This window comes from Megalops cyprinoides, chromosome 7 (genome assembly GCF_013368585.1).
Source record: "Megalops cyprinoides isolate fMegCyp1 chromosome 7, fMegCyp1.pri, whole genome shotgun sequence".
Lineage (NCBI taxonomy): Eukaryota > Metazoa > Chordata > Actinopteri > Elopiformes > Megalopidae > Megalops > Megalops cyprinoides.
Window position 1 is genome coordinate 22,023,754 of NC_050589.1, and position 23,685 is coordinate 22,047,438.

A 23,685-nucleotide genomic window follows, 5' to 3' on the forward strand; every position below is an offset into this window, starting at 1 on the left:
TGTACTGGTCTATGGTATATGCTTAATTGTTTCATCCTTCATCCACACAAAAAACCATACACAACCTGTAAGATACCTAGGGTAAGTCTCGGTAAATGTCTTAATAGATAACTCTCCTATTATTATTTCATATTCATAAACTGGTTGAAACTTGTAATGGTTTCATCCATTTATCCCTGAATCAAACTTTTAATAATTCGCAAAATGAAACCCAGGGAAAGTGCTTAGTTCAACACTTAGATGACCCTTAACATGCTGATGTAGACTATGAATGCTTACTATACTTAACCAAACATTTCCCCTGGATTTTTTTTTTTTTTGCACAGAAGAACCCTTGATGCCTCATAATAAAGTATTAAATAAGTAATTACAGGGAAAACTATGCTTGTTCTGGAACTCAGACTGTTTGTACTGGACTCACTTTTAATCATGGCATGCACAGGATTAACCAGGACACTAAATAGGTCTTTCCTCAGAAATGAAGTATGCAAACACATGACATCACTAAGGAGATCAGACATGTGTCATCTATCTCATGACAGCGTACTCAAACATTTGGGCTTCTGTATTTTCATCTTATCACCTTATCATTAAAACTGTGTAAGTCTGTGGTGACTAATTTCAAAAAATCCTGAAAAAAGCCAGAACTAAAAATTGACACAGAAAATACACCACTATTAGCCCTTCTATTTCCAATCTCTGACCATCATATTACAAACTGAAAAAATATTCTCAACTCTAACTATTTAAGGTGTGGTAATTGGTTACATGTGTCCCTGTCAACATAGTATTCTTCCAATCACTAGATTCATTTTGATGTAGAAAACAGAAAATAGTATCTTCTATGATTCTCTAGTCCAAATAAAAGGAAATTATACAATCATTATTTTAATGCATTGTATTTTTACAGTGTGTCATGTTCTATATCAAATTAATGTACTTAGATGAAATGTAAACTTTTTTAAAATATAAAGAGTTTATTCTTTTTACAGGGCTCATTATGACCAAAATGTGTATATTTGTATGCACATGTCTGAAAGAGACAGACAGAGAGAGAGAAAGAGGGCCAGAGAAAGAAAGGGGTGAAGGGACAGGGAGAGTGAGGCACAGTTCATTTCATGCATACAGCTTATTGTTACATTCGCCTAGTACAGTTTTGAGAAAAGATGAATAATCAAAGAGCTATATGAGTAACACTCAACCTACTGTGTTTCACCATTCACCAGTGAATTCTATAGAAGTCTAAGACAGTCAAGGACTGTGAAACAAAATTCTGTCTTTTCTGAGAAATTAAAAAAAACCTCCCACTGAAGTTTTTTCCAGTGCAAGCTAATAGTGTCTAATCAGAGTAAATTCCTAGTTTTCATATTCTCATGACTTCAATGGTATTTCTAAACTATACATTTAACTTGAATTTTGATTTTAACATTATCACTTGTTTGATGTATGTAAAGCCTTTGTCTTTGAATGCATCCCCTTTAGTAACCTAGATAGGAAAACATTGATTGAAAATAAGAATACATATTTCTGTTCAGCCTCTAGTGTCTTATACCATTACCACAAATTAGCCAAAATTTGCACTGACAAGCTCTCTTCTTCCACTTTGGAGACCATAGATTTTTTACATATTTTTTAATTATTTTTTTGATTATTAGTTTTAGCATGATTATGAATTGGGGTTACCAAAAAGGAAGATTACAAATTTTAATGAATTATTGTCGGATTACCGCTAATTACGTTTTGTTGGTATTTGCTTTGATAAACAAAAGAAAAAAACTGGGTGACACTGAGAAATGTCTAGTCTCTAGGTACTTTATTAGGAGAATATTTCATCTGAAGACATGAAAAACTTTTAAAATGTTGAGGCAATGGAGCCTGCAGACATTGTAAATAAAATAAAATATAAACTAATAAAATATTCAAATATAACTGGCATAAATGTTTCAGGATAGTCAACTGTCCAAGGTTTGAAGGCTCAGGTACAAACCAGAAAAACTGATGTGATGCAGGGAGTTAAAAGCGTAGTGTTCATCACTTTTGCATCAGAGAAAGGGAATTTAAGGCATTGACAATGGTGTGAAAAAAATAAAACTGGAATGATATGAGGATTTCCCCATTGTGAAACCACTTCCTTGCCTTTCAATATTCATACTTAATAAAACGCATAGAAAGCAATGGCCTTTTGATTTTATATTTTTGGTGAAGCTACCCTTCAAGGCTGCTACACACAGGCCACATAATTAACTGCTGTTGTATTACACAGCATTGTGAAATCTCAGATGTAAGTCAACACCCAGCTTCAAATAGCACCATACAGTATGTCTCCCTGGCCACCTCATGTGTTTGCAGGTGAGTAAGGTAAGGATGAGGTGATATTTCCAGGAATTCAGCTTAAAGTGATCCATGACCAGGTAAGTATTCCCATCTCTACAGAGGTGTCTAACTAATATGTTAAGTCTCAGCCTGAGGTGGCAAGCTTTGTCCATGTCTTCTCCAGCTGCACTGCTGTGATAGGCTAACTACAAGTGTCTGCTCTACCTCTGAAAACAACATACCATGACCTGTCAAAGAAAAGGTACAAACAAAACTTTATCCACAACATAGTGGGCAAGTGTGCTTCTACCAGCTGTGGTTGGAAAATAAAATTCAACTCTTAGATATGATGAACAGGAACCCCTGGATAGGATGAACAGTACAGACTCTATGTATCTCTGCTGTCTTTGCCCTCATGACCACACATCTAATAGAAAACTGCTTACCTGCCCTTGGCTGTTTTGAAATCCTCTAAAAAAAAAACTTGCCTTACATTTTTTGCCAGTGTTTCACGTGTACTGCCCACTTTGACAAGCCCCTCAGACCTGCCCCTCTGTGATTCATTTCCATACAATGCATCTGTAGTCCATCAAATGTGTCAGCTTTCGTTTTTTCCATTTCATTTTTTTCTGTGCTCTTTTTGCACAGCCTTGTGAACAATTCTACACAGGAAATGTATTGTCACTGTCATTATTATGGAAAATAAAATACAAATCACATATGAATGACCTATTTCTACTGCACAGAAATCGAAACAGAAAATGAAGAGGCTGCGCATAAACAAATAAGGAAGTGGTTTCGGTGTGTTTATCCCCCAACTTATTAGCAGCCAACATCCCATAACTATTTCTAACATATATGCATACATATGGTAATCCCTTACAGTCCGCCCCTCTGGTCACAAGATTGAACTCTCTCGGTGTTCCCCATGCAAGTGGGCGGCTCCGCTTTGAGGCAGGGGGTGTGGCGGGCTGTCCTCACCCCCCTATCCCCCCCCCCTCAAAAAACACACACACAGACGCACACACACTATTCTCCCCATTGGTCGTATGGAGAATGCTATAATAGAGAAAGTATGTACTGTTGATGTGTTTGGCAGTGTGCGCAAGTCTTTACTCTGTCAGTCGGGGGCTTCTTGATGTATCGAGGCTACGGAGGGCTGCAGTGCAACGCGGATCACACACTGAGAGGAGAGAGAGAAAGAGAGAGAGAGGGAGGGAGGGACGGAGAGAGGGAAAGGGGGACGAGAGAGAGAGAGAGAGAGAGAAAGAAACAGAGAGACGAGGCAGAGCGCGAGGAGGGAGGTGGAGAGAGGGAAAGCGCCAGAGATATTTAATTAGTTTTAGAAGTAGGCTAAGTTTTGCTCTTTAGTTGAACTTCCCTCCCCTTGGAAATTCTCAAATAAACAAAAAGGAGAAGTGCCAGCATAGCTTACGTGATAAAAGGTGGACTGTGGATATGGTAAAATGTGTAATTACATGCATATGCATTAATCTAATTTAAAGAGAAGTAACGAAGATTTTGGAAGAAAGGTAAGATAATACTTTCTGCTATTTCACGTGCTTTGTTGGAAAGTTTTACGTGATGATTTTTATTTCACATGTAGTTAGGTGCCGTATTTTAATTTTATTAGTTTTTTCCTCTTCTTTTTTCTGGGAGGGGGTGGTGGAAGGCGGGTACCCCCACCCTCCCCAAAAACTCAAGCGCACGCATAGTCTAGACTAGTTAGCGAAGGACTTGGGGATTTTTCCCTCTTTCTTCCCTTTTACAACTTGTGTAATTATGAGATTTCACTTCTAATCCCTCCTTTCTTTTTTAATTTAGATTTTGGGGTTTCCCGTTTTGGTCGTAACGTCTGTATAAATGAGTCGATGGTGACGAGTTTTGTGTAAGAGTCTATATGTAGTCAGTTGCATGGTGTGAAGTTTATGAATTAACCTTTTTTTTGCACACATTCCTGGGTACTGTTTCTTTCGCTTGCTCTTGCATTCCATTTCACCACTGCAAATGCATTATATAAAATAGTTACAAAGACTCTGGAAAATCATACAACAGGTAAGCGTTCTAATTACGCTGTACTCCACAGAGCAGTCTTCGCGGCTGGAGTCTGCAAATCGTATCACTGGTAAATTTTATTTTTGTTTTAGTTTTGCTGGGATGTATAGGAGTACATGCGCTGTTTTGTTTGCATTTTTTAATGTTGACCACCCATATTTTGGGTTCCCACGTAAGTGCCGCCGAGAGGAGATCTGATGTTTGCATGTAGGCTGCTACACATTTTGGTAGTTTACAAAGAATGTTCAGAATGTGTTTTTTCACTTGTAATTGCCGCCCATATGGAAAAAGTACATTGAGTCCCATATCACTGCCAAAAACATCGTAATACCCGCAGCCTCCTGCTTTGCAAGAGTTTACATATCTGTCAGTAGTGTGGTCCTTAGCGCAGCGTTTAATTACTGAATGTCTGTAAACAAACACTGTAGACGGACACTGTCGTAAGGTGACATTTGGCGACACCTCACGTGAACGCAGCGATTAAACGCATAGCCTAGTAGAGTATCTTTTTGGCACGTATCGTAGTAAATTCGTCAATATGTATCTTTACGTTTTACGTATCACCGCTATTTTGACAGGTCTTACAAACGTTCCTCGAGCGAAGCTTACGAAATAACCAAGCAATAGCAGCCAATACTTAGACAACGTGAAAATAAGTCCTTACAGTAGGAAAGCGCCTGCCATCCGCGTGCTTTGGGCTTATGCAGGATTCTTCTGTATATGCTCGATTCTTAGTCAGACATACTTGCTGCAATATCTGTCTCAAAAATCGTTTAATTTGTCTGGTGTCAGATCAGTTGAAGTTATCGTGTGGGAATAGTGTTAGGAGTCAGTGCTGATTAATTTCATTGCCCCTATCAAGTTTCGGCTATTATCTCCCAGCAAAGCGCCATGTGTACAAACTAAATTTCATGCACAGCGTTGTTTTATGATTACCTGTCGCAAAACTCAAATGTAGGTATGTGCATTTTGTGCAAATGTGCAAAACTATGAGGGGCTGTGATTGATTTTTCTGTTCTTCTCGCGTTATTGACAGTGACCGTAAGTATGTGTCTTGGATTGGGGAGCCGTACAACGACGTGCAGTTTTTGTTCCATCCAAACCCATATCTCATAATGCTCAATAACGATCAATGTGTTTTAGCCTCTAAAGATAAGTGGCCGTGTTTTCTGTAATCTTCGAGGTGTGCTTAACAGTTTTTTTCTCCCTGCTCCAGCTCTTGATTGTTGATTGATCAGGCCCAGGCGCTGAGCTCTGGAATGTCATTGGCGCAGGGACACAGTGTTCTTGAAGCGTTTGATGAGGAAAATAAGATCAAGTATACGCGCGCATAGGCGCAAGGTCTGAACACACTCACAGTTCTGGCATCACTGTAGTAGTAACCGGTAGTAGCCGGATTTGGAGCAGGGTTTGATCTGAAATGATATTGGCATATTGAATTCAGAATGTCTGTGCTACTTTTAGTAAGAGGGGGGAGCTCTCGAGTTTCACATAGTTTGCCAAAGCTCTCTTCATGTGTAAAGTTGAGGTTATAATGGTAAGTGTGGGAATAAAATTAGCTAGGTAAGAGGTTGTGTCCATGTGTGGACTTCAGGTGTTCCACATCTTATTCTCTTTTTGTGTACTCACATGTTTTTTCAGTTAATATGAAGAGCAACAATTGCTAATATACTTTCAACCAACAATGGCAGTAGGTAGCCTATGTGTACGTTCATCTCTAGTGGAAAACTCACAACATGAGAATGGCTTTGAGAGTTGAATATAAGTTAATTCAATCTGGTGTGTAATACATTTGAATAAAATGTAATGTTACAGTGATGACATAGATCACATTACAATGTGTAATTTACAATTCTCACAATGTTATGGGAAGGTTATGTGATGGCAGAAGTACCACTGAGCAACCTTTGCATTGTATTGTGTATTTGCTAAAATATACTGTGATTATAGTGGTGATCTAATTTTAAAACATCTTGTGCAAGTTAACGTGGCAAACTGACTGACTGCTTTCAAAGTAATCAGAGTGTCTGTAATGTGTTTTTATTTTGGAGCATATTTAGGATGCTTGACATATTTTCAGACAGGAAAACCATCATGAAGTAGCTTTCCCTGCTGTCTCTTGTTGTAGTAAATTCACTTGTATAGCTGGAATCAGGAATATCCCTCATTAAAGCTGAGCAGTGCTGCTTTGGTCCACAGTGTTGAGAAGGACTCAATTTGTTGCATTTGTTGGCATGATCAGCACAGAGGAAGGGGAAAGGGGGGAGGAGGGGGAGGGGGGGGGGGGCTTCTTTGGTGGTAGTCTTGAAAAATGCATGGAATACTATGTCTGTAATGCTAGAGGAACAAATCTGGCCCTGGCCCTTTGGAGATGGTCCATAGGAACGCTTTCCCCAGTTCCATGGAGAGTGTGAGAGAGGGAGTGTGTGTGTGTGTGTGTGTGTGTGTGTGTGTGTGAGTGCCTATGTGCGCACATGTATGTGTGTTTTTATTCCTGTGGTTGAGTTGGCAGAAGTGGCCAAGGCTTTGCTTTTCCAAGGCAGCAGCATGTTCCCATGTCCGGAACCCAGGAGACAGCGTTGCCAAGCTGGCACAGTCCATGCTCCGGTATCCCCTTGGCGCAAGTGTTGCCAACTGGCCCAGGCCTCACTGTCCTTATTCATGTTCAGACCCAAACCACACTGCGCAGTCCAACAGGGGAGATATGGACTTGGGCATGGCCCGGACAAGATTAGGGTGGATTGCATTTGGGTTTATCAATAACACAGTTTCTCTTTGTTTCATACAAACCCTCCTCATCTTTTTTTTTTTTCAAACCTAGATACATATAAGCAGCACCATGTGATGTAGTGGTTAGGGTGAGAGGCTTGTTTTATACACTTGAGAATGATGTTTGCCTCAGCTTCTCTGGTGAAAATTTTAACTGTCTAGACCGATAACAGTGTGTAATGTGCACAACTATGTGTGAGCAAATGCCTTTTAAACGACTAGCATGAATAATGTGATGATTGTGAAACAACTGCATCTTTTTGACTGGTGAGATTTGCATCAATAGACTCAGAAGTAGAGGGACACCTGCTGTGGTTATACAAACGGAAGGCGATGGTGTTACTGAGTGACTGACTCCCTCATTTTAAGGGCAAGCATGTCACTCACTGACTGACCCCCCCCCCTCTCTCTGCAGGTGTCCTCCCTCTTCACTGCCAGGGCCGGGTCTGCTGCAGCCAGCTGGGCACCCCCCACACCACCACCACCACCCCTCCTAGGGCTAAGCGCTGCAGCTCCATGCCAACACACCCCCTCCCTCTGTTGGGTGACGCGGGTGGAAGGACGCAGGGATGAGCAACAATGGGGCAGCGAAGGGGCCCTCGCCGCCGGGCGAAGCCGAGCCTCCCGCCGTAACCCCACGCAGGGGGAGGGGGCGTCCGCGCAAGCCACAGCAGGTCAGAGTGCATTTGTGCCCTCATCCTAAAGAAGCACTGTATGAGACTGGCCAGAGCATCCTCGGCCTTCCATAGGATCACTCACGGATGGCAGAGTAGTTAACTCTGACCTATATGACATTTGTAAGGGGCGAACGCACAATATGTTTCTTATTCATTTGCAGGAATTTTAAATGTGTGTTCCTTACAGAAGCTCCTGTTGAATCCAGGGTTTAGCACACATGCTCCTTGTTTATTTCTCTTTCTCAGTGTAGGAAATTCTATCATCAAAAACACCCCCAATACAATGGTACTGTCACAATAAAACAGCAGTTCTTGACTCTGTCCTCATTCCAGGAGCCCACTGGTCCCCCGACCCCAAAGAGACCAAGGGGACGGCCTCGTGGAAGCAAGAACAAGGGCCCTCGCGCCACGACCAAGGTACAAATCAGCATCCTGCTAACTTCTTTAGTAAAACAGACTGTTAAAGTTAGTGTATATATTTTGTTAAGCGGGTCCTCTATCACATGAGTGGTTCTGTCTTTTCCCTTGTCCCTGTCTGTCCCTCTCCTATTCTCTCGTGAAGGATGCCCACACACTTGTTATTTGTAAATATTCAATTTTCATTCATCTTCACATAAGTTATGCCACAAACTCATGGAGCTGAGTTTGATAGAGTGTGACAAATCATCACCTGTGTGTACTTGGTTGAGGGGGGAGACAGGACATTGAGCTCACTGACCTTCTACCTCTGTATCATTCTCACTCTGTCTCCCTCTGTTTTCTTCCTCCCTCTCTCTTTCCCTGTCTCACTCTCTCTCTCCCTCTCTGTCTTTCCCTCTTTCCTCTCTCCATCCCTCTCCATTTGGTCTTTTCCCTTCCCTCTCTCACTCTCTCTCCCTCTCTGTCTTTCCCCCTCTCTCTTTCCCCCTCTGTCTGTCTGTCTTCCTGTCTGTCCCAGAAAGCAGAGCCAGTTGGGGAGAAGAGGCCTCGAGGGAGACCGAGAAAGTGGGTGAGTAGACGAGTAAACATGCGCGCACACACACACACACACACACCGACTCCTCACCCAAGGATAACCGACCCACCCAGTGAGGAGAGAACAGGAAGCAGGTTGTCTGCCCACCCTCTGGGTGAGATGGCAGCGAGGGTCTACCTCAGCCACCTTGGGCCCGCCGGCGTGGCGTGATGCGGGCAGACAGGCAGGCCACAGGCGCAGCCTACAGTGTGGGAGTAGTGTGGGAAAGTGGACGGATTCCATCATTTTTATGTGGGTGTGGGGGCTCATCGGCTCACTGACAGGTTCACATGGGAGAACTCTGACCACCCCATAGACTCACGTGAAGGGGGTCAGCAGTTTTTCCTTTTTCCCCCCTCCTCCTGCTCGCCATGTGCTTTGAATTTGTCCAGCGCAGGTTGTGGGCATCCCAGTGAGGGAGGTGGGTCAGCATGGTTGGAGGGACATCGGGAAGTTATTAGGGCCCACGAAGGCAATTTCCTCCCACAATCCTTTGCTGGCAATGTCCAGCTCAATGTCTCTGGGCCAAAAATCACATTTTTTCACCTCCAAAGAGTGGTCTGTGCTTTTGTTTTGTCCCACACACACGCGCACACATGCATGCATACACACACATACGCGTGCACACACACATACACACACACACGCACACACACACACACACACACACACACACACACACACACACAGTTACACTGAGCTATGGAACTACCATCATCCCCAGCAGTGTTCCCTGCTCTCTGTTTATTTGAGCATCCCTGTCATTGTCAGTTTCTACATCCTGCCCCAACAATACACTATGCGCCTATTATTTTGTAACTGGACAAAGTCTAGGACAAGGGGACCATTTTTAATGGAAAGGCTCCTGAAGCAGTCATTTGCTCAGTTTAACCTAGGCAGAAAGGTATACTCAAAGACAATTCTGCATCATTTCATGTTGTAGATACTGTCAGTGAGAAGGCAATTAAAACACCTACAAATTGATACAGACCAATCATAAGGGGTATATACTGTATCATGTATACTCTAACTTACATAGTGTACTTAACTTACATATAATACTCCATAGTGACTCCATAGTAATGAAGGAAAAAAATCAGTGCAAGTTTGAGGTTAATCAGATCAAAACCTGGTGCTGTTGAGTCTGTGCCCATGTGTTCCTGTGTCCTAGTTCTTTTCTCTACCCGCCCCCCGTCTCTCATTTCCAAATCGTCCTCTGCACTCCTGTGCTCCCGTATGCTGCTTCTGCGGGCTTTCAAGGCGGGAATGTGTTGCAGCGTGCTGCAAGGGAGTCTGGGTAATGGCCTGGGCTGGCCACACTGAGCAGCGGGGAGGAGGAAATGTGTTTGATTACAAGAGGAAGCGCGTCTGCTGGGGCCCGCATTCCAAAGATACCACACACAATAGAAAGACAGAGAGGGGGGAGAGAGGGAGGAGAAGAAGAGAGAGGGGGAGAGAGAGAAGGAGAGAGAGAGAGAGAGAGAGAGAGAGAGAGAGAGAGAGAGAGCGGGGCAGGGAGAGAAAGGGGGCCAAGTTGTCGGCATTCACAAATGAACCCAGAGAGTGGGAGGGAGGGACAAGGAGCCAGGCGGGATTTCCAGGAGCAGAATGCCATTGGGTCTCTAAAGGAGGAGGCGTGTCTACTGGAGACAGAGGTAGTGCTAAAAAGGTCAGTGTTTGTTTGGGCAAAAAAGCATGTCCTTGCTTTAAAGACAATGTTCCCCAAGCACTTTGAAATATTGCTCATTATTTTGGTATCGTAATATGAAGATGAGCATAACTTTTGCACGTGATACAGCAGGAATTAATACATTTTTTATTGGAAAACAAAAATGTAATGTTCAAGAAAATAGACATGTATCTTACTATAGCTATATAAAACACCAGATGGTGTTGAATTGATCGTTAAAATCAGCATTTGTTTTATGCCTGAAACAAGCAGGGAAAAGCTGTCTAATCAGTAGTGACATCAGTGCATGAGCTGTGTGAGGGTGTGAGGCCACTGACTGCTGGTCCTGCCCAGTAGAGCCTAGCCTGGGCGCTGGCTTCTCTGGTCCGGCCACCCAGGCTGGAGCGCGGTGCTGATGTACTGGAGACGGGCCTCTCTTCTCTCTCCCTGCTCGAGAGTGCCACTGGCTCCCAGCCAGCAGCCCTGCTTCGGTTCCTCTCTGCTCTGAAATGTCTGCCAGATGGAATTCAACTCCGACAGCCACCCCACCCCCCGCCTCTCCCCTCCTCCGCTCTCCTCTACTCTCCTCTCTTTTTCTTTCCTTTCCTTTGCTCCCCTTTCTTCTTCTCTCCTTGTCCTTTCTCCTCTCCTCCTCTGTCCTCAGACTCTTACCTCTCCCCTCTTCTCCTGATCTCCTCTCTCGCCCCTCTCCTCCTGTCCCTGGGCCTCTCCTCTTCTCTCTTCAGCTGTTCTCTGTTTTAATCCCTGCTCCTTGTAGTCTCTCTTCTACCTTCCTTTACTTTCCTTTCCCGCCTTACCCTCACCCTCTCTCTGCTTTGTTGTCTCTCCATATTTATGTATGTATTCTCTGGGTCTTTGTACCTGAACTGCCCCAGAGAACGAGGAAGTATGTAAGTGGCTTCTGTCAGCCTTAGGACTGAGAATCTTAATGATTCAAATCCTGTGGAATTTCAGTTGCTCTAACCTAATATCTTTCACTAAATAAGTTATAGAATAAAGGAGAGGCTTGAAACATGCCAGAGGCTGCGTGAGTGTTCAGTGAGATGCACTGCTAGTTGCATGTAGCTAAAGGCGTCACTGCTCCGTGAGCAAGATGCAACAGACTCTTTTAACAGACTTGAAGAATCATGAATAATTTAAACACACCTTTGTAGCTTTATCTACTTAGTATCCCTTTGGATTGATCACATTCTGCAATCTAGTCAATCGAATCTCTCTTTTCTAGGCTTTTCTAGGTGATATCCTTGAAAGGACATTTCCCATTCAGTGAAGTAGAATGACTTGAGAAAATTTTTGCTTTGAAAGCTACTTTTAACCAGTCCAGTGAATTTGTCGCTATATTCCCAGTCCCCTCTCTCTCTTCGGGGACAGAGCATGTCACCGCGTGCCACTTGGCCGCTGCACTGTTTTGAGAGGCCTGTCTCGCTTTTATGAATGGACAGCCTCTCTGACTCATTTCTTCTGAAGCAGCAGTCAATTGCCAGTCAACTGTGTCCCCTCCCCCCTCCTCCAGTCCCTCCCACTACTCCCGCCCCTACGGCCCAGCAGCTGTTTGTCAGGGAGAGATGAGTCTGTAAGGTTGTTTACAGTCACATAAACAGGCTCCCTGTCTATGGGCTCTCTGAGCACTGTCACTAGAGGGAGAGTCAAGTGATTTTGGGACAGTCCACATTCCCCATTTACAGAGCCATAAAAATGTGCCAGGAGTTACCAGGATTTTGCCAGAATTATGACCCCCTGGACCATCTGAAAGCTGGAATTTGGCACCTTAATTTTGACAACTTGTGAACATTTTACAAAACTATTCATGAACATAGGCCATCCTAAGTTGCTCTGTGAATTAAGTGACCACTGCTGGCATGCTGGATGGAAGTACTCAGGGCCCCTGGGTGGGGCACATAAAGGTATCCTTCAGTATGACTGGCAGTGAGAAAGGTTATCCTTCAGTATGACTGGCAGTGAGAAAGGTGAATTCAGAAGCAGATTTAGAGGATGTATATTTGGTTCTACTCGATGTATTTTTTATTGAAAGTGACATGCATGCTATAGTGAACTTGTTATTGTTGCCATTAGTAATGTGTGCACCCAACCCATTCAGGGAATGATGTTTTGGCCACACAATGAACATTTATGTGAAACCTGCCACAGAATACTGGAGAAAAGATTTCAAAGAATGAGAAGGAACAGGGTTTCCCTAGCCTGGTCCCGGGGGCACACTGTATACTTTCAACTGAATTGTTGTCAGAATGCCAGTCTGGGTTTGGGATTACCTGACAGTTATTGTCTTCAGTTCCTTTATGAGAGAAATGTGTGTTAGCGAAAGATGACTTCATGCAAACACAATTGTTACAGGCCTTTTTTCCAATGTTATTTTTTTAATATTTGAGTCACAAAGTTGGACCAGGTGTCAGTTAAGATTGTGTAATTGTTTCATTAATTTAATCACCCTGAAACTAAATGAATAACCATTAATTGGCCATTACTGAATTGATAACTAAACTTAGTCAATATAGCTGAATACGTAATGTATTTTTAAGGGGCAAAATTCTCATAAATATAATTGGTTTAGTAAAAGATTTGTCGGTCGCTCTCTTCCACTGCCCTAGGCACACTTATATAAATTTCTGGCCTTTCATAGATTGTGATTATATTTTAATATGCACTACCTTACAGCTGGGAATTTCTCAACATCGGTAATATTAATGAAGCTTTAGTCAGTTGTAGAGCAGAAACTGATGTGCACAGCTGGAGGTCCAGTGGATGCTGCTCCAGGTAAAAACAGACCAGACTTCCATTGACGCAATCAGATGCAATACCTCATTTCCACTGACAGAACCAGACCAAGTCAAGTCCAGATGAGCCCAGCCCGAATCTGCTCAGCCTGGCCCAGAACACATGACAAGGTTGTTGTACCTTTGCTTATAGGTTACAGAGTGTTTAAGGTGTACAGGTGTAAGCTTTGAATGAGTTATGGGTAACTTTTAAATAGGTTATATACTACATACAAGTGAGCAGCCATGGAAAAGGCTAGCAGTAATAAATGTATCTTTACCAGACAAAAGATTGTGGATTGTGGATCATTCTTTGTTTCTCTCTCCTCTTTTTCAGCCCCAGAAAGTGGTTCAAGAAGAAGCAGCGCAGGTAAGAGAAGTCAGCTTGTCTGCTTGATATGATCTCAGTTGTGAAACAGACAGTGTTTCTTATTGGGAAACGTCCAGCCCCTTTTCACTCATTAGAAATGTTCCTGTCGGAGAGATTGACCTGAGCTGTTCTCACCTCAAACCCAGCAGTGCTGTGTGGTGTTTTAACTGTACTGCTTTTTGTCCTGCTGTAAGGTTGTGCATAAGGTTGTGTGGGTAAGGCAATGCATTGTGTATGTGTAGTGCTTTTTGTCACATTTCAAGGAGCAGGGAATTGTATCGCAGCTTTGTCTGTGGAGATGTAGTAAGACCCACCATGCTCCAGGCATTTGCCACAGATCGGCTGAGATGAGGAGGCGAGCTTTGGGTCCAGGTGTGTCCAGGCACGGAAAGAGATAACATTGCAGTGTGGCTTCCATTAATTACAATGTCACTGACAAAGCTGTGGGAGAGTAAGATGGCATGTGAAACACCCTTTCATAATGGCAATGCAGTTTGCTGGCAAACTTTGTACCAAAAAGAAGGCGAGAGGAAGCGTGCAAAAAGCAGGTTAAGAGGCGAATGTGTATTTCTTAACTGGATGAATAAGAATTTGGTTTAAAAACAGAGAAGATTGTACTTGTTGAAGATTTGCTGCCCATAATTGTGGAAGCTACAGAACCATCCAATACTTCTGCATGTTCTTGTCCCAAAATCCCCCCTGTTCTTTTACCAGTAATTATACAAATGTTCTCTTGCTACCATCTGTCAGCAACAGTTACAGGCAGTTAGTAACTTCCACTTAGTCAGAGGTAGGTCTAGTTAGCTGCATTCGTGGGAAGTCCAACTGCAAGTTGTGTTACTCATTTTAACCTTTTCACTTTGTGTCATGTAGAAATAAGCTCACTTGCTTACTGATAAAAAAAAAATATCCACCACACCAGACCATACCACACTGCAAGCTCTTGATGCAGCAACTTCTGTTTCTCCCCAGAAGAGCCATATTCATTATGCTTTTAGAGCTCCCTCCTCTGGTTAAAACACAACATCACATGCCACTTCAGAAAGATCATGCCCCAGCTAGGTTTAAGATATCAAATATTATCTTGGATTAGTGTACAGATTTCTTCCCAAGATATGTAAGAGATATAATTATGACCAGGTGCAGAGGTGCACGGCAGAGAGATGAAACATGTACTTTTATGTTTTTAAACAGTCAACAGAAGCTGTATGGGCTAATGAGTACAGAATGCATCATTTGTAAACCCTGATGTATTAGGGGTTCCTCTCGGACAGGAGAGGGCAAAGTAGTATGTCTCTCTGTCACTCCATAGTGCAAAAATAAATTGTGAGAAATGCATAGTTAAAAACAATGTTTTGACTGAAGTTATTTTTGTAAATGGAGGTATATTCGTATGTGATTATAATACTGGCCAAATGGCCTTGACCCACACATTTCCCTTTGGTTTACAGCCTATGCTGTAATTTTTTTGCAGCTCATATCAAGTTGATGTTGCTGGTGCATGAGGATCATAATTTGTATTTACATTTACCTGTTCATTGTCTGTGCTCATAGAACAACCTTTTTTTACCCTTTGTTGCAAGGGGAAGAATCATGATAACATTTTTCCCCTGTTTGCACCAGAAAAAAACCCTTGCTCCATCCTCCTTTGTTTAAAACAACAGATGAACCTTTCGCTGTCCTAGTTTGTGTTCTCCCCGTCCCTCACTGCTAGCTTGACTTTCACAGAAACCAAAAGAAACCAAAAACGACATCTTCAACTGTCAAGCTGACCGTCTCTCTCTCACTTTCGCTGAAAGCCGAGCCGCAGGTGGGGGGGTGGGTGGGGGGGAGATGAGTCAGGATAGAGAGAGGAAACCAGACGTAACCGTCCTCTTCCTCGCTCCTCTCGGTTTCGCGTATAGATGAATTTCCTTGAAAGGTGGGAAACCCCTCAGTTCTGGGGGCAGCGCTGGCGTGCCACAATCCGCAAACTCGTAATTACCATTATTATTCATCTGTCCAACAGACACACTTGCTCTATGCAACTTACAAAGCATCTTATGCATTCTGTAAGCTATTAGTGCGTCTCTCTCCTTACTTTCACCAATGAAGGCTAAGTGCCTCAGTCAGTAGAACTGAAACTACATTTTTTGTTATTCACTTGCTAAGCAGACACACATATCCAGGAGGATTACACTGCATGTAGTGTATTTATTTACCATTTATTTTCAGGATGTTTACGTGCGCTTTGGGTCAGTTACCTGGTGAGGGACACAACAGCAGTTTTACAGCCCAGGGCTGAATCTGAATCATGGAAGTTGAATGTGACACTTCAGCTATAGCTATAATAAAAAACAGAAATGTGCTTTGAAAATGTCAGATAGTTGTCCTTTTTGTACTGTTATACAGAACAAACGATGGTTATTAACTTATGAATTCTGCATCTAGGGTTACCGCTGGTAGGGCCAATCGCTGCTGGAGAAAACTGCTCACTGCCCCCCTCTTCCCTGTCTGACAGAGAGGAACATAACTAGTCTAAATCAAATTGCTCCTTTGTACACCCCATGGAGCATTTCCACTGCTGGACTGCAGAGGGCACTGGCCTCAAGGTTCCCTGTTAAAGGTTGAGGCGTTCAGGGAATTGTGTGGGTGCGTCAGATATTGTAGAGAACAGAATCAAAGCCAGAGTGCTTTGGAGAGCGGAGCGATGCGTTCGGTATGGGCAGCGCAGACCCAGCAGGAGAGGCTGCAACACGCTCTGTGGTCTGCCTCCCTGTGCTGCAGCGGGAGGGGGACGAGAGCGCGGCCACTGCAGGCCCCGCGCGCTGCAGGTGCCGCTGTGATGTGGCGCCGCCGGCGTGCTGCTGTTGCTGTGGCTCACTCGTGCGTCGGGTTTCCAGGAAGATGCGAGGCTCTGCTTCTGACTGCGAGCCGCGCTGACATCCCTTCCTGTGTATTCCTGACGCATAACCCCGGCGGCCTTGACCACAATGCCGTCAGCTGTGATGTCAACTCCCCCCCGCCCCCTCCCTCCCGGTGTCCCCGCTTCGTGGCATTGCCAGACATTTACACCTCTGTCGCCGTGGCAACGGGGACTATTTGCAAGCGCAACGGCTGCCGCTGTCACGCAACAGTGCGGGTGCGGTGAGGCGGCGTCACTGCGTGAGAGTTCTGACGCAGGACATTCGTCTGCTAGTATCTCAACGTCAACTCATTAATGATAACAGTTGTGATAAACATGATCTTTAATGCGTCCTTCATGCGATTTGTGTTCCTGTAAGATGAATATACATGTACAAGCATTATGCCAACAACAAGTTGTTTTGGGTGTTAGCATAATGGGTGCTCTTCTGCTTTCCACACTACGCACGGTATGCGAGTCTGCAACGGTGTGGAACTGTCACTTGTAAATGCTTCTTTGTTACCAGGGAGCCTAGCAAGGTAAAGGTCTGAGTGCAAGAAAAAATACTATTTCAGGAGAGATCAAACTGAAATGCAGAGTTGAAATGTATTTTTAAAAATTGTGTCATTAAAAGGGATTTAAAATAGATTTTGTGCAGCTCTGATGTACTCAGGCTACTCAAGATGTACAATTTAATAATCTGTTGGACATAAAATGCCAATCACTCTGTTTAAAAGTGACTAATGGAGACACAGAAAAGACGTTGAGATAAACAGCCCTGAGATCTCTGATGGGTTCACATGAAATCAGTGCCCTGAGATAGACAAAATCCAGACAATGTAATACCCTAAAGACATTTCAGGCCCCTTTGGTCTTTAAAATAGTATTGTAACTGCTATCATATTGAAATGGAGTAATGTGTCATTTTGTTTGTTCTGGTAAGGAGTGCAGAGACCACATTTTGTGTTAGTTGTCAGTGCAGTGTGTGATTACTAATACCAGTTAATAAGGCGTTGCAATCGTTGAGCCTGTGCCAGATTTAGGTGTGGACTTTCAGTATCAGTTTCATTGAAATGTGGGCAGAAGTTTTAATGGTTTTGACACTGGTCATTGATCCTGGGGGTTTAGGTTTCAAGTGCTGGGTGGAGTGCTGTTGTTACGTGCTTGAGCAACATAGTCGGGGAAGTAAAACACTAAGCTCTGAAGGTCACCCCAGTTAGGAGCATCTGCTCAGTAAATGAATCTCATGGAACCAGCCTGGGCCAAATGCCTGTTTCCTGTTTCCTGTTTCCTGGGTGCTCTTCTTGCTTTCCCCAGTATGTGCCCCATGCCAGTCTGCAGTGGTGTGGAACTGTCACTTATAAATGCTTGTTTGTTCAAATGGAAAGATGTAAGCCTCTAAGAATGTCTGAACTAAGGAAAAGCTTCAGATTACATTAAAGAGAATAGATGTTTTCTTTTGTTCTTTTTATTTCTTGCATGGAAGTAAGTTATTGGCTTATTTTCTATTTTTTTTCCATTTTGTTTTTGGATTAGGGATACCTTGTGCCCTAATGGTGGGTGGAGAGAGAATCTCTAACAGCCGTATCTCATAGAAAAGCATCACAAGTTATTTTGTGGTAACAGAGCAATTGTTTTGCAGTTTATACAGTATAAGGACTGACAGATGTTGGGTCTCAGAAATGGATGTAAAAATGGACACATGAATAGTGAAAGAAATGGCATTTGTTGTCCCAATGCACAGGGACTGCTGGATGGAGAGCATATAAGCGCGTGCACGCACACACACACAGAGGAGGCAGGTGCAGGCTGTCAGGGCAGAGGAACTAGGGGAGAGGAGGAGGAGGGGGTGTTCTCTGGCCACTGAGAAAGACCCTGCCTCTTATCTGGAAGGATCTGCAGGGCCCAGGCCACCCTGTTCTTCCAAAGCCTGGGGGGGTATAACGGTTTTGTGGTGCACTTTGTATTCTCCCAGACTTCCTGCGGTCGGATCTGTCACTTCCCCAGAAGCCAGCCAACCCCACCTGCTCCCGACACACACACACACTCTCTCACATTCACAACTAAACCCACTGACCCCCTGTGCACACACATTCTCTCACATTCACAACTAAACCCACTGACCCCCCTGAACACACATATTCTCTCACATTCACAAGTAAACCCACTGACCCCCTGTATACACACATTCTCTCACATTCACAAGTAAACCCACCGACCCCCTGCGCACACATATTCCCTCACATTCACAATTAAACCCACTGACCCCCTGGACACACACACTCACTCATGTTCACAATTAATCTTACCTGTGTCCCTCTCCTGCTCCAGTCATGAAGGAAGGTGGACACTCAACACAGTGTGCATCCAGAGTTCACGTTCATCTGCAACCTAACAATGGCACTTTAGTTTGGGTAGGTCAGTATGTGGCATCAGTGGGTGCAGTGGCTAGTCAAAGTGTCAGGGGGATTATAGTGCTCTCTCTTTCACTCTCCCTGCCTTTCTCCTTCCCTCTCTCCCTCTCTCTCTCTTTCTCTCTCTCTCTCTCCCTCTCTCTCTCTCTTTCTCTCTCTCTCTCTCCCCCCGTGGAGCTGGCAGGCGGTGTGGGAACTGTGGACTGCCATTGAGGACACATGCTCTTCCCCACATGTGTGCTCTGTTGTCAAAGTGTTGAGTACAGCGAAAGGGGGGCAAAGTGGGTGAAAGCTGGACCTGGGCCAGTCTTAGCACAACTGGACATCAGTGGCTTTTCAGCACTGTAGTTTACAGTACCACCCGCAAATGAACGCCAGATAAACTAACACTTTAGTGTATAAATGTGTGTGCATGTACGTTGTTTATGAGCGCTTTTTTGTTGAGCATTTATGAGTTTGTGAATGTGTGTTGGAAATTTGTGTTTGTGTACGGTGTGTCAGTGTTCATCCAAGTGTGCATGTGTGTTCATGCATGCATGCACGCATGCACGTGTGTGATTATGTGATTGTGTGAATGTGTGCATTTTGGGGGAATGTGTAAATAGGCCCAGATGTAGAGATTGTTCTCAGCTTGCCTTCTCCTCTCTACTGCTACACAGCCACTGGTGAGCTACTGCCCCATACAGTCTCTGCTTAACACTTCCGCGGGGAAAGACTTCTATTACCGTTGATTAAACAAGTCTGTAGTTAGCGAGGGTTAGTAAGTGCCACTAACTAATCCTGTCTATGCGCTTTTCTTTGTCCATTTATCCCTGACTCTCAGTCATAAGGATACAGTAAATCTGGAACACTTCCTGTTCGAGTCCTTTGTAAATGTGGATGTATTGCCCCAGGGGGTGGCGGGGGACTGGAATGAATAAGAACACAAGTGGCAGAAATAAATCTAATGCCTTATGGCTGAGCTGATGGGAGGAGGAGGGGGGGTGCATCACTTGCACATGAGGTAATAGGGAAGACAAGAGGGCAGGGAGGCGGGGGAGCAGGAAGAAGCGATTCGGGGGGGAACGGGGGGTAGGGGGGTGACTGAAAGGGCACCCTGTTCCACAGCTGGCGGAAACATCCGTCCGTAAGCCTGCTGGAGAACCGTGCTCCCGACGAACCCTCACACCGGCCCGCTCTGACCGCCGGGTCTCTCACACTGTGTCGCATCATCCCACCCTAAGCACCGGCCCACTCTGTCACACGCTGTCCCACAGCTGTCACACTGTGGTGCATTATCCCACTGTCCTGCTCTGTCCTGCATCCACATAAACCTAAACCGTCCCACTCTTCCACGGTCTCTTGAACATTATGCTACGTACTGTCCAACACTGCAGCATTTCCCAAGTCCTCTGTTATATATGTTTTCTAATGTTGAAATGTGAAACGTGAACTGGATATGATACTGTATGTTTTTTTGTTTGTGCGGTTGATGTCTGTTTGGGCAAAGGGAATATGTCCTTTGTGACATCCCATTCTGTTCCATTCCAAGTAGTTAGGAGCGGTATACCTCTTAAAGATGTCTCGTTTTACAGGGTTAAGTTTGTTGCAATTTAAAAAGATGTACAGATGTATTTACATCATGTGTGACTTTCCATTTAACCTTGTGTAAATACTCGAAAGTGGTGAAGAGGGGCTGGTACCCCCCTTTAAATCACAGGTACACAGACCCCAAAAGGTGGCGCTAATTCTTCCCTGTCCCACACACAGGGTGAGCGGGAGGAGGAGGAGGAGGCGAGGGAGGGTCCCTCTCAGGCCCCGCCCCCTGCGGAAGGGGATTAGGCAGCGCGGCACACACCTACCTCACTGGCTGGGTGGCGGCAGGGACGAGGGAGGACCGAGCACCCAGCGAGCCATGAAGATTGCAAAACAGGAAAAATAATAGAGTTTCTCATTTTTTTCATATATTTTTTACATGCAAAACAAAAGGTAAAACAGCTTCCACTGCCAAGGTAGGCCTCCGCCTGTGACCGCTCTGGGCCGGTGTGAATGGCCGACTCTCGACAGCCACTGTCCTCCTCGCCCTCAGTCCCATGACCCTTATTTTTAAACTGTGTTTCTCATTTTTGTTTCAGTTTATACTGTAGGAACAAAAAAATAAGTATTTTCAATGTTTTACTGTTTTCATCAAAACAATCAAACGTACTGTTTACCTACTATGTTTGCAGGGCAGCTGCCGCACTGAATCATGGGAGTGAGAAATTTGCTTTGTCTTGACCCTGTTCTGCTCATATTGTCTTTCAGCAGGAGCAGGGTTGAGAGTTCAATTGTCTAACATGTTGGCACTTCTGTATGTGTTTCTTTAAGTGACCTATGTGGTCTCCCCACTGGCTGATGCCACCCCAGGTCTGGCAGAAAGAACAGCGTTTTGGCATCCACTCAAACACGCCAGCATTTATCCATAGAAATCCACTTACACGATGTCAGTGGGGCAATTTGAACAAAGCCCTGCTGAGCGAGTGTGCATGTGTGCTTGCATGTGTGTTTGAGTGTGCTTGCACGTGTATGCGAGGAGACAGGATGTGTCTGATACGCCGTTCCCAGAGAGCTCTGTCCCACTTTGATGACATCATGGTGGTGCATGCTCCATGTTGCTGGGGATGAAAGGGTGGGATGGAGGGGGGGAGGGGGCTGGCTCTTCTCATCAGGAGCTTGGCTCAGGTGTTCTCTGTCCTCAATGCTCACCGACATCATCTCATACCACATAACTTAAGCAGGGGTTACGACCCTGCCGACCTCAGTCACATGGAACCTTCACTTGAAATACTGTTCACTTATTCCTCTCCCATCAGTGGGAGTGGAAAGAGGAGGATATTTTTATCACCAAAATCAGATGGATAACTGTCCTTCATTATTGTGTCTGCATTCTTCTATTTGAGCAGTTGTTTACCAGTTCACTTTCTATGTGACCTCTCACCTTGTTCAGGTTCCAGTTTGGCTATGGTAAATGGTGTGCTTTACTGCAGTGAACAGTACTCTTTACCATGGTACTGTAATTCATTTACATTTCAGGTATTTTTTCAAATAATTTTGCTTGACTCATAATAATTCAGGAACATATCTCATAGTATTCAGTCACAGTATAGTTGTTGTGATTTATGTATATTGTTTTCATATATTGTTGAAGCGACAGATGACATAGAAACCTCAGCAAAGGGGCGCTACGAGGGTTCGGCCCCCCCTGACCTCCCAGTCTACCTCAGCCACAGCGAGGATTGGAGAGCATAGCACTGACGCAACCAACCCCTTCCCCATACACACACTCACACACACATACACACACACACACACACACACACATACAACTCCCACTCAGGATAGGACAAGCTTCTCTAGACGCATACCTCCCACAACCACTCAGGACAACATACCCCAGACACACTGTGCTCCATTCAAAGTCACACTGAAGGGACTGTCCCATCTGCTCAAGGCCACACCCAAAAGTTGTGACTCCAGTGGGAACACCTTTTGGCTTTCAAAAATTAAAAATAGTTGTTCTTTTATCATGGATATAAGGACATTATGCTGTTTGGATCAGTTATAAGCACTGTTAAGAAAGCAGCTGACCAGTGCATAAGATTGCTGACTGTTGGAATATCTGTAGGAAGTCAGAATGATCACCTTGCAGAGAACAAGAGCTAAAGTAGCTACCTTGTGTAGGAAGGCAACAGGTGCTGGTGCCATGGCTAAATTGTGATAGGGCAATATGTGATAGGGCATGTACTTTTTCCTGGAAGGGGTCAGATGAAGAGATAGGCTGTACTCTGGTACAAGACAGGTGGTGTGTTGTGTTATAGCAAGAAAGGTCAGCAGTCAAGAACAAGCATGCAGGTGCCGAGCGTCTGTTGCCCATCTGTCAAAAACACCCGGAGAACATGCATAGGTTCCCACACCTCCTGCCAGGGGCCACCTAACCAGGTCACATGTGTTAGCTCTGGCAAGGAGAGGTGCATAGCGTCTCTCTCTCTCATGGGCCCGTCTTATCACCAGCCAGTTTCCATGGCAACCAGTGTTTTTGAATAAACTGATTGGGGAACTCTCTAAGCCAAAATCGGCATTGGCTTGACCCTGACACCACCCTGAAAAATAAGGACATTCGTGGGCATGCCCAAATTTTAGGGGTATAGCTGGGGCCCCGGGCCAGTGACAAGCACTGATTGAGTTATACATTGAGCCTCACGGCTTGCCTCGTGGATGCAGAGGGTCATTTTCATCCTGTAATAGTACATTTAACAAGGAGCTCGCATCAGAGGAGCTTTCCTTTGGCTATCTCATGATGGTCTGAAATGTTTTTTGAGTTTTTTTACTGTTTCTTCTTGCCTTCTCTTGGGTCCTCTTGAGGACTTTTTTGTCCATTTGTACAGTTAGATGGGCTCCGCAGTGACTGAGTGCCTGTAAATAGCCTGGTTCTCAGCCAGGCTGAGAGCGTGTTGTTGTCATCAGCCAGGGTGGTGTCCACTTTGTGTTCAGCTTTGGCGAAGAATGGCGCCTTGCTGAAGCCCTCCTCCCAATTCAGACTCTTCACACGAGTGCTGTTGTACAGAAAAGGGCTGGTCTGTATAGCTACAGAGCCCAGTGGTGTGCCAGACATTTATGATTATGTTTTTAAAGTAGGCTTTCTTGAAGAAGAGTGTATTACCTTGTATATATGTAAGGGGAGATAGAGTAGCGGTTGAAGGGTCAATATTCAGTATAGGACAGGTCATGTA

The 23,685-nt window shown here is 44.4% G+C and overlaps 1 protein-coding gene across 2 annotated transcripts; it reads left to right on the plus strand.

Annotated features, from left to right (window-relative positions):
- Positions 1–3,622: 3,622 nt before the first annotated feature.
- On the plus strand, positions 3,623–21,711 carry si:ch211-161c3.6 (high mobility group AT-hook 2b). 2 transcript variants are annotated; one of them, XM_036534271.1, is made up of 6 exons: positions 3,623–3,845; positions 7,553–7,811; positions 8,148–8,231; positions 8,752–8,802; positions 13,607–13,639; positions 20,687–21,711. In XM_036534271.1, exons 2-6 carry the CDS (start codon positions 7,707–7,709, stop codon positions 20,756–20,758), a joined length of 345 nt encoding a protein of 114 aa, XP_036390164.1. In that variant the 5' UTR covers positions 3,623–3,845; positions 7,553–7,706; the 3' UTR covers positions 20,759–21,711. The 2 variants fall into 2 exon arrangements, with proteins under 2 accessions (XP_036390164.1, XP_036390165.1); XM_036534272.1 differs by lacking the exon at positions 3,623–3,845 and adding an exon at positions 4,336–4,368.
- Positions 21,712–23,685: the final 1,974 nt, after the last annotated feature.